The sequence below is a fragment of the Camponotus floridanus genome, unplaced genomic scaffold (genome assembly GCF_003227725.1).
Source record: "Camponotus floridanus strain SB8 unplaced genomic scaffold, Cflo_v7.5 scaffold57, whole genome shotgun sequence".
Taxonomy (NCBI): domain Eukaryota; kingdom Metazoa; phylum Arthropoda; class Insecta; order Hymenoptera; family Formicidae; genus Camponotus; species Camponotus floridanus.
The window spans coordinates 420451-432769 of record NW_020229736.1 but is presented as its reverse complement, the minus strand read 5'-3'; the positions used below and the strand labels follow the sequence as shown (position 1 = coordinate 432769).

Genomic DNA, 12319 nt, shown 5'->3' with positions numbered 1-12319 from the left:
AAGCTTATCAGGTTATAAAATATCTCGTCTGTACATACATCGTCACATCAATTTACGAATAACATATTATCGAAAGTACTAAAACAAATTGATAAAATAAATTGGCGAAATTAAAAATAGCATTTACCTAAAATATCGTAATTTAATTAAATTGATTTAATGAAATTAATTAAGTTAAAATTAAATGAAAATATGTACGCGATAAAATTTAATTATTAATTCCCAAACATATCATTTTCTGTAAAATATTTATTTTACAAATCGGACACCATGGATGAAATACGATATTGAAATAAAATTTAATTTAGCAAAACATTTTTTTTTTTGCGTGGAAATATCTTTAACATATCTTTAGCGGCAAATCAGACTGTGATTGTACGATTGCGCATCGTTATTTCCCAAAATTCAGATCATTTATTTTATTATCGAATTGAAATACATCAAAGTATCATAATGTCGTTTAAACGATCGCGTCCATCTGCTTTCCATGCTTGTTACATTAACCACAATTCGACATCCGACACAGGATCAGTGAATATTTATCGATAATCCGCCAAGTCAGTTCTTTTGCGATTAGTCTTATATATACTCTTATGATTAGGTAAATAGTTAATTATATAATTAGTTACTTAGGCGTGTGATTAGTGGCGTGGGTGTTCCTCCTCACCCCTTTGCCCCTCTGTCCTTGTTGCGTGTCGTACTTTCTTCAATATATCGTCTCGTGGATGGCTTCGTATCGATTATCGTTGGAGAAAAAAAAAGGAGAAAAGGGACCGCCGCCCGAGTTTTAAGGATCGTCTCGAGTCGATTTATCGCAATCGAGCTTCCCTTGAAGATTCTATGTGGACTATCAAACTTATACACATATAGTCTTCTTTCCATCCTCATGTATCTGTTTGACGATTCCAATTCTGGAATCGTCGCACCGAGTCCGAGAATTCTAGGATGTGCGGATTTAGATCTTTGCGAATTTGATAAAAAGAATTAGGCCGTTGGGATGTTTTTTGAATTTTTAAATTTTTCGATGTTGAAAGAATATTTTTAATTTCAAAGAGTGAGATATATAATTGTGAATATTTTACTTGTTATTGGAAATTCTTGAAAAAAGTTGAAGATTGTCATTTTTGGGAATTTTGAAAATGATTTTAAAAAATCCCTCAGAATTTGAGATTTCAGACTAATAGGTATTTATCTGAAACCTCAAATATCTGATGGTTAGAATCTTAAATTTCTCGATTCTCAAATTTGTCAAATAATCGGAGATATTAAATACTCAGAGAACACTGTATATATGGCAACTTTATTAGATTGACTCTTACAAGGATCTTGCAATTTTAGAATCCTCGGACTGTTATTCTCTCTGAATTTTCTGTCTCATCAGTCATTCCCGAATTATCTCACCGTTTCTCTTCTTCATTTCGAACCTATTTCTTCTTCACATTTTAAAGCCGCGAAACAGAAGTGTAGGCGACGCGACGAGCAAGGATAGTCCTTGCACCCCTTAAACGTGCCTCATCAAACCCCCTTAATATCGAATCCTCGAAGAGAGAAAAAGCCCTTTTCTCTTTCGCGCCGTGATTCATTCTGGTTCAATGAAGAAAGACGCTGGTAACAGACCTGGTAGTGTGAGGGGGTAAATCGGGGGCCTCTGTGAGGGCCCCCTCGTGCCCCTATGCGCTCAGACCGAGTCGGTGAATCTTCGCCGAAAGAAAGTTGTGCAGAACGAACACGATCGGTTTTGGACAGCTCTCCAGGTCGAGCTCCTATAACAGAATCAACTTTTACTTACTGATGACAAAATTGAAGCCATATAGGATAAATAGCAACTTTAATCATTTTTATTCACCGATAAAAAAACATGAATCACCTGATAATTTACATTTAAAATAATCCCATTAAATATTGTAAGTGATGAAATGGAAAAATTTGTAATTACAGCAAGTGTCTTTTTTTAATTTGTAATTTAAATTAATATTGATAATTTAATTTAATTTAATTTGTATTTATAATTTAAATTAATATTTTTAAATTGATATTTTCGTTCGGAAAAATATCAAAAATCGATCTTCTTGATCTCGATATACTGAAAAATTCGCATGTCTAGTACTTACAATTTCGCCATCCTCGCCGCCAAAATCGAGCCACAGGAGACGGGCGCCGTCGTCCGCGGACATTTTCAATTTGTCGAAGGATCGTCTCCAGAGCGGCGTGGGCGGCGATCCGGGACTTACCCCGTTACCGGCAGTGTTCCGCGTTCCAGCGGCATAAAGCGCGAATCCTTCCTCGTGGTTGACAACCAACTGACAGGCCTTACCTTGCCATGTGCAACCTATAACACGTGCAATGTTATAAAATTAAAGTTACCCACGAAAAGCCATTCTAATAAATTCCAGTCAGTCAATGTAATTCAAAAGGTTCATTTTTCTATCATTTTTATATCAAATTTTAATAAACGCATATATATGAATTTTAACTAACCTAATATAATTCGAAAATTGTATTTTCTTATTTTATTTTTTTATTAAATTTTGATATGAATTTCTCAAATATATAAATTCTAATATAAATTCTTATATAAATTCTAATTAATCTAATATAATTCGAAAATAGTATTTTTGAATTATATCAGGTTGATTAGAATTTATATAATTTATTAATACAATTTTCTTATACAAATTATAATAGAATTTATATAAGAAAATTGTATTAATAAATTATATAAATTCTAATCAACCAAATATAATTCGAAAATTGTATTTTCTTATTTTATTTTTTCATGTTAAATTTTAATATAAATTTTTTAGATATATAAATTCTAATATAAATTATTATATTATATAAATTCTTATATAAATTCTAATCAACCTAATATAATTCGAAAATTGTATTTTCTTATTTTATTTTTTCATGTTAAATTTTAATATAAATTTCTCAGACTTTTTCTTAAAATTTCTGTTATAAATAATGTGACGAACTATAAAATAATAAAAAAAATATTTAGAAAAACTCTTCTAATTAAGCTAAAAAGCTTTTTAAAAGATATAAATCTCTTAATAGATTATCAATATATTTCTTCTTGACAAAATTTTAATTGGATACATTATAAAAGAAGCTATGAATTGCACATAAATACAGTAGTATTGAATGCAACTGGCATTAGCGTGAAAAAACGCGTACTTCCTCTTTTGACAACCGTAAACGCAATCGATAAAAAATGGCTGGATAATCCTTTTTAAGCGATCGTCGAGTTGCCATCGCGTATAATTGCCAACTAAATATTGAATTTACAACTGAATTTTTCCCGCGACACACTATCTCTCTCTTTATGAGACAGCATGTATATATTTTTCATTTCCCATTACGCGCTTCTACCGCATCGGTTCTTTATCATCGACGAGTTCGACGCGAGACACAAACAAAAAGACGCGTACGAAATAGGCGAGAGAGGCATTCATCTCGATTTATTATTTGCCGTTTGTCGTTGCTGAAAAGAAATTAAAATTCATCGAACCGAGCGCGGAGAACGACAAGAGTATAGATGTCGGGTATAGATATCATCCGCGTTGCATTTTCTCCTCTTTCTTTTTTTAGAGAAAAAAAAAGGAAAAAAAGAATGGAAAAACTCGGCCTCGCTATTTCTTAAAGTATTTCTCATTCCAGGCATTTCCTTCCACTGGATGCGCAATTTCAAATCCCCGCTCCCGCTCTCAATTTTTCGAGGAACTGTCGATTCATCGATTTTCCTGCCACCGTTTCGAGCATTTTCGAATTTTCGTACAGGTCCTTGCTGATTAAAGGGCGGTCCATTTTATCGGTGAATCATATGGCTGACGTGCGCGAGATTACTTACGAACGGTGTATTCCCGTAAGGAGTGGGCGGCCGCGTGACATCCCTGGACGATCGCCCGCGCCCAGGCCGCCAGATCTCTTCGTGTCTCGGCTCGTAAATGATGCGTGATCACCCCGTCGATCGTGCCAACCCGAACCGCGAACGTCGCCCCGTGTTGAGCCGAACCGCTGCTGCTGCTCGCCGCCTCGTTCTGCCGCGTCGGGGATGAAACCAGTCTGAAACAGTCCGCAACCAGTTCGAGATTCGAGCCACTGAAGCCTCGAGAGCGTGCATTATTCATCCCCATCGGTCGCACGGTTCGCATTATCGTTACCTCGAATCGAACGCAACCGAGTTCTCGCTCCTCGCGTTAAGGGTCTTCTCATCTTAGCGCATCAAATCGATAGATGTGCTAGTTTTCCGAATGAAGATTGAAGAGAGAAAGAGAGAGAGAGAGAGAGAGAGAAAGAAAAGCTTCATCGCGAGGCGGGGTGTAGGGGAAAAAGCGGCGACCTTTATCGAAACGATCGAAGCGCCTTGTAGCGAGTCACGGCATGGATTCATCCCCGTCGTCCCCGTTCCCCCCCCCCGCGCCCCTTTCCCGGCGGGGGTAGGTAGGTAAATTACCTCGTCATCCGGCTCGCCTCGCTCGTAAAATCGTCGCGGCTTTATTGCATGTGGGACGAAGCTGCAGCGCTCACCTGATACGGGTTCGGAACGCGTATCTCCGACCCCCGACTCCCTCCCTCCCCCTGCTCGCTCCGTGTCCCACCCCCGATCTCCTCGAATCCCATTCCCCTTCCACCCCAATCTGCCCGCTGACGAATGGTCCTGACGTTCGCGGGCCCGCGCGCTAGATTTATAGATTTTTCCGAGGGACACTGGCGAGCCACCCCCGCCTCCTCCTCCCCTTCTTTCTCTCTCTCTCTCTTTTTTCTTTTCTCTCGCCGAAAAAAAAGAAAAACAAAGAACGATAGAAAGAACATCCCCCGTGTAATAAAGGACGCAAAAAATGGCACACTTGGACTGGAAAAAATGCGTACTCCCGGAATCATTCGATGTACCTAATGGCCACTCTTTCTCCCTTCCACCCTTCTTCAGAACAAGGCAAAGTATTTTTAGCGTATTTAGCGAATCATCACTTTCATATCCTTTCGTATTATAGTAATAATAGAAGGATTTATTTAATAGTTCATTTATTGCATGCATTAAAATATTCTGGTGTCGAGAGTACGTAAAATAATTGTATGCATATTATTGAGATAAATATTTAATAAGAAACATTTATGGATAAAACATTAATTATTAATAAATTTATTAATAAAAAACACTGAAAGATATTTTTTTAAAGGCGTGAAATTTTTTTAAAGGGAAACGTTTTTTTCCTATCTATCTTAAACATTTTTTTAATATTTTCGAAGTTTATTTATTAAATTTAAAACGGTCTGCATTTGTAACAAAACGCGTTTTAATATTACAAATACATTGCACCGTAACATTACCACAATCTTACTTACTTAATGGTCTGTGCTGTATGGAAACAATTGAAGGAGTTGGAAGAAATATAAATCTGTCAAAGATTACCCAGCAAACACAGAATTTTGCAGCAATATTACAACATTGCAGCAATGTTGCTGCAATATTCTGTTGCAATGTTGCTGAGTATGCAATTTAAATATCATTTCTAAGCTCAACCATTAAAAACTAATAGAAATTGCTTAAACACCGATCAATCTATTTGAAGAATATAATTATTTAATTGTGAAGATATATTTATATCGACCTTAAAATAATAAATATAATGACAATTAGAAGGCTCGTGTATTGCAATGCAATAATAATCAAATTAACATTAAGGGGCCGACAATACGAGCAAATTAATAAGTTAGAAATAAAAATAAATAAAACAATTAATTATAAGTTCATTTAATTAAAAGATCACAAACGTTTCGACTTAACTTAGTCTTCTTCAATATGATATTTAAACAAAAAACAATATATTAAATTGGTCCGTAATTGGTCGCAAAATACAATTATAAACTAGTCAAAATGTGAAACAATCATCAGAGCGTAGATAAAGAATGAACTTATAATTAACTGTTTTATTTATTTTTATTTCTAACTTATTAATTTGCTCGTATTGTCGGCCCTTTAATGTTAATTTGATTATTATTGTATTGACCTTAAATTTCACAATTTTCTTTTATCTTTTTTTACATGTATTAAAAATATTTCACGTATTATTTGATCAAAATAGACTGAGAATCGTGCGACATGTCCAAAATAATTCGATTTTACTCGACATAATGGATATTCATTGGTCGTTATCGCTAACGCGTATCACGAAGACGGCGAAAAAAAAAAGAATGCAAAAGAAGGTGGAAGCGCGACGAAAGAAAATTCCGATAAGCGGGAGGAAGCCGGCGAGACAGCCGCAAACGGTAAATAAAAGCGTTAAACGAGAATGGATGCTCGTCGGCGGCCGTAATCCGACGAAAAAGCCCGCAGGAAGGAAAGAAAGTTTCCCTCGGGATAGCCGAATCACTTCCGGTTTGTCTCGCAGTAAAACTTCTTTAAGTCGGCCATTTCGCGCTTTCGCGTCGGGCCCGATTCGGGCCCCTTCGACCGGAAATAGAGCCTCCTGACGTATTCCACTTCTTTTTCGCGCTTCCCTTCGTCTTTTACCATTCGAAAAGAAACTTTGCGTGAACGAATGTCTGAATCGTTCGGCGAGGAAGAACATGATTAATAGCGACAACACGAAATTCGTGGAATATTTTCTTTCGATGAAATCTCTCCGATTTTGGAAAATATCTCGATAATCATTTAATATTTGGCTATCAAAAAAATTAATAAATAGGATCTACGGCATCATTAAATTTTCTGATAATTTTTACGACCAGATTAAATAAAAGTTGTAACATAAGAATACGAGAAAATAAATGGCCGGATATCGTCTCGGAATCAAGTTTGCCAAACAATGAGAATATCGTCTACATGAACTATATTATATTGACCTGCGTGATAATAGTTAGTACAGCAAGTTTGTTTCTATTGTGATTAACTTAGTATTATCTGTACTCGCTGCTCAAACGCAGTAGTCAAGTTTAATTAATAACTTGAATAGCATTATCTCACACTGTTGGCTGAATATACAAGAATGGCAAATAAATATGCCTTAAAATGGAGTAAATGAACAACGATATGATTGAGGAGATTAAAAGAAAATATTTCTAATTCTTCCATATTTTCCCGATGATATTATATAAAAACTAAAACCGCTTTAAAAAATTCACTTTTAGCGAATTTATTTTAAGAGATATTGTAAAAAATATATTTTATAAAATACGCGCGCAGAAGGACTTCCGATTTCTCAACAGTGAAACAAATAGTATTTTTGCTCTCTTCCTCGGGATTTTCGTTCGGGAGAAAATGATACTCGGAATGTCCCGTATATCCTATATATATAATGGACGCGATAGAAAAACAGAGGACGCGGACTCGTAAGCTGCCACGGAACGATCGATGCCTGTGTTACGGGCTTCCGGGCCTTTTTCACTTAAAATTTAAACGAGGCTTAGCTGGATCACCGATCATTCAAACGGCGTGACTGCCTGACACCGCATTTAAGCCGCTCGAAAACGCGAGGCGCTCGTAGTTAAAAAAAAAATGAACCTGACATTAATTCGCAACAATGACGCGCGAAGGGTCCAACGCGATATAAAATAATGCAACGGGACGGGATTTCCGGCATCCTCGATACACATAACATTTGCATTTTATTTTTCCGCGTGTTTACAAAGGGACACTTTTACATTAAACGGTAATAGTTTTTACATATAACGTTACGATATAAATTTTACATTCATTACAATTTTAAACGTGCAATAAAAAATAAACGTAACATTTTGCGTATTGTTCGAATTTAGAGGTGAATTTTCCCCAGCCCTGTTGCCTGAATTTCAAAATTTTCGATATTCAATATCATTTGAATAACTATGGACGAAATTACATTTTGAATGACTTGATTTATATCCAAAGATAATTGAAGGATGACATCTTTTTGTCCACTCGCCAATTTAATTACGTTTGAATTGTATCAGTTGAAATTTTTGAAAGAAAAAAAAAATCAAATCCAGTCTTGTCAGGAAGGACATGCATTCGAAGCTGGATGCAAATTTTATGAAACATCGAACGCATATAAAGGATATAATCAAAGGAGAAGGAGAAAAAAAGAAGATCTGAAAGAATAAGAAACCATAAGATTTGAGAAAAAGGATCTGAAGGAATAGGAAGAGAAAAGTATTGGAGATAGGAAGTAAATATTGGGATTTAAAACCTCAGTTCTCCTTTCATCCTCAAATATATTAAAGTTTAAATATAGTATTTCATAATGTTGTTTCTTTATATAAGAAACCTCTTTTATTTTTCATTGTGCTTTTATTAGTATTTCATGAATTTTCCAACGCAAATAATTTTGATTGCATCCGCGCTTTATTCAATTTGTTTATTAATTGTGTGATTCTCATTTATAAATTTTAAACCAAACTCCGCAATATTCGCAAGTTGTTGAATTTATTATGCACACATGCATAAACATAAATAAATACGCACGTATACTTTAACATTTGTTGCATTCAAAATTAACTCGCTACGCATCCTGAAGGACATATGTTTTCGCGACGCGATATGCACGTGTAAAAGCGTGCGACCAAAATGTCATTCAACCTCGAAAATAATAACGATCGACGACAGAAATGGCATAGAATATTTAATCGCGGAGAAATCCGATTAAGACCCGAGATCTCGTCATAACAAGTATCGACTTTTGGCGCAATCCTATTGACACTCGCAACACCTATATTTGTTGATTACCGTCATCGAGAAATTTAATGATTGTAAATTGTCAACATGTAATCTCTGCAATGACAGCCATCCAACGTATTTAAACGCAAATTACGATTTTCCTCGTTCTTCAAAAGACAGTAATATTAATCTCGCGAATCAAACGAGTAGGATCACTCACGTAAAATTATTAACTTTTTTAATATTCCAGCTATAAAATTACACAATTGCATCTTTGCACGATGGCAGATCTTTGTCGATTCGAAATAACGCGCAGCGCAAATCCAATCGGAGTCGCGAAAAAGAAGCAACAAAAAGACGAGATGAGCGCTGGAGATCCGTCTTTCTTGCTATCTCGATTTTTCGCCGTCCAATAAAGTCAAGTACGGCTATTCTGCTACACGTGTACGCACAGCTGATTCATTCAAGTGACACTATGAGACACGTGACGAGACGTGCAGTTGACAAGTGCAGTCGCGTGAGTCGCGTGACTTGTCGCCGCGAGCAGTTTCAGTCATCTCTTTCTCTCTCTCGCTCGATGAAAGAAACACATCGGATTTTGCTTTCTTAAGAGCTGAGTTGAAACTGATAGAATAGACGTACAGGGTGTTAGAAAAGTCTGGAAACGGTCAATTATTTCCGAAAATAGTGGCCCTGTGGGAAAATGTTTCAGACAAAAGTTGTAGGGTTTTAAGTGACGCATTACACAATTTGCAATTAACAATTACATATTTTTTCTTAAAAATAACTATGTATTTCTCCACACCAATTGATTCCTCTCATTATTTTGTACATAAAAGTATTAAGGTAAGATAATCGAAAAATGAATGTTTTTCTAGATATTTTATGGTAAAATTAAGAAATGATTTCAAGTCTTGTAATAAAATGGTAAAATTAAGAAATGATTTCAAGTCTTGTAACTCGAAAAGTACTCAATGAAAAAATACTTTATTCTAATGTTTTGAAAAGCTCTCTAAGTTACAAGAACATGTAATTAAAAATAGGAGGTTCCGTTTAAGAAATTTAAGATGATCTTCACGTGATCTTAACAACACTCTTCAAGATCATAGTAATATTACTGTGTAATGCGTCACTTAAAATCTTACAACTTCTGTTGAAAACATTTTCCCGCAGGATCACTATTTTCGGAGATAATTGACCGTTTCCAGACCCCCTTTTCTAACACCCTGTATATGTGCAAGTAAAAAATTTTTATTTAAAAAGTTTTGATTTCATTTTATCAATAAAGCTAGTAAAATAAATAAATAAAATGTGTCAACTTTTTTGATATTTAAAAAAAAAAAATTATATTTGTCATCGATTAAATGTTGTTCTGACGCGAAACACATGTAAACGAGGACCGAGGAGCGGAATTTTCGTCGAGGAGCATTTTTTCGCCGGCGTCCCACATTTGTACGAAATGATTTACGCCGACAATTTATTCGCGGTGGAAATAGAAATCGATATAAGAAGCAGTCTTACATGGCTCGAACGAGACCAATCGGTGGAATAAGGAGGGACGAGGGGGTGCGGGGGGAGGGAGGGAGGGGGGGGGGTAAAACGTTTCGAGAGGATGCGCCGCGGGCAAAATCCTCGAACTCGTTCCGAATATCGTACTTCGATTGCACACGCGATCGGAAACTGTCGACGACACCTTCGATAATTAATGTCTACCCCGGAGGATTTAATTGATCCAGTTCACCGTTCGATTATCGAGATCTCATCTTTCATATCCCATCCTACCTCCTCTCTTCCTCCGTTACCTCCGCCCATTCTCTTTTTCAGCCGCTCTTATCTAGCCCTTATCCACTTAGTTTAACTCTATCTCTATGACCTTTAATTTACTATGGCGGACAATTATGAATCTTATTAAGCTAACGCGAAAACGGTGAAGACGTTGTTACGTTTAAGGATATAACGGAAAATTTTAAGGGTGTATAAGGTAACAAGGATCCTAGATATTATTTAACAAACAATATATAATATTAAATAAATGCAAAATATTTTGTAGAAAAATTTATATAAAAGATGGGTTTAATTATTTGATGTTTGAATAAAAATTTTTCAGAAATAGATAGATCAATCCTTTAAAGTTGTAAAAATTTTTTCAATTATTAAGTTTATAATGTTATTTGCTTAAATCTTTCAAACTATTATAAAATAAGACTATTATAAGACTATTATAAAATAGTCTATTATAAAATTATAATAAAATTATATTAAAATTATATTAAAATTATAAAATTATAATTTATTATAATATAAGACTATTATAAAATAGTCAATCATTAAAATAATTAATCAATCTGTTTAACGTATTTATAAAAGTTTAATGTTAATTTCAAAAGAATTGTAAGTAAAATTAATCTTTTAATACAAAAATAAATAAAAAGTTGTCAAAGAACTAAACTAATGTTTAAAAAATATTTAAGCAAAATTCTTGTAAAATGTTTCAGTAGCCTCTTTATATTTTATTTAAATAGTATGCTTTCAAAATTACTCAAATCCTTTAGCGAAGTTGGAAAGATAAACGAAATAAAATATTTCAGCGATAAATACTTAAATAAATTAAAAGTCAATTCGCCGCTAGTGAATTTTTCTCACAGTGAGAGAGTCCTGTGACGCGGAAGATTCGATGAGTTACGTACGCTAGAAAATATTTCTCCCTGCGGAATGTCTGCCGCTTTTTTTCCAACGTTCGTTTTCCCTGCTCTTTGAACCGGCTTTTCTTCCGGCTGCCGCGGAAAGGCGACCGTTTGTCACCGGACATCGTGAAGAGGAGAAACTGAGGGGAGAAGGTTGGAGAAAAACAGAATTTGTGTGCCACCGAGAGTTGAAAGAGGGAAACAGAAAGAAAGACAGAGAATGGAAATTGAGAAGAAAAAAGTAGACAGTGAAATTAGGTTAGATTATATTAGAGCAGATATTTATTTCACTTTTTAGAAATGAAAATTTTCAAAAAGGAATAAAGATTAAAAATATATTTGTATAAGAAAATTATGTGTGTATGTAATAAGAAAGAATTTAAAAAAATTTATAACGTGTCTTTTGTTCGTTTCAACTATATCATTTTATCATAAGTATTAGCTCAATTATGTTAGATATTTTTTATAGTTTCAAGGTTGCTATTGCGGTTATTATAATAATAATTATTGTAACTAGGCATTATTACTATAATTTTTAGACAATAATATTATTATTTTTTATTTTTTTGGCAATTTTTAGACAATAATATTATCATTATTATTATTTTTTTTAAATATTATTAAACAATATTACTCTTTGCAAAACTGATAATAAGAACTGATATAAATAGGTTATAAACAGGTTATAAATGATATTTCAATTGTAAAACTTTATTGCGCAAACATAATAAGTGCATTTATTATTTGCAGACAGTCTCTTGTAAAAGTTGCAATTTGTTCAAAATTAGTCTGCTGCAAAAGAACTTAATAACATATGCAATTGTAGACAATTATTTGACTGCTTTATAAATGCAGAACTGAATATTGCATGTCCTTGTGTAGTAAAATTTAACGTGCAATTTTTCATTGCAACTTGGATGTTGCGTTGCAAGCTTCTCTAGGAAGGATTAAAAGTGAATATCAAACAATCAGTTATATATACGTTGAATTGTATTAGATA

General features: G+C 34.4%; 1 protein-coding gene across 2 annotated transcripts in view; it reads right to left on the bottom strand.

Annotated features, from left to right (window-relative positions):
- Positions 1-245: 245 nt before the first annotated feature.
- LOC105248678 (beta-1-syntrophin) overlaps positions 246-12319 on the bottom strand; it is a 328673-nt gene continuing 316599 nt past the window's right edge. For both annotated transcript variants that reach the window (XM_025412797.1, XM_025412798.1), the window contains 3 exons: positions 3851-4065; positions 2112-2329; positions 246-1763 (listed from right to left, as the gene is read on the bottom strand). In XM_025412797.1, coding sequence (XP_025268582.1) covers positions 1671-1763; positions 2112-2329; positions 3851-4065 — 526 coding nt within the window. In that variant the 3' untranslated portion in view covers positions 246-1670. The remainder of the gene's footprint in view (positions 1764-2111; positions 2330-3850; positions 4066-12319) is intronic.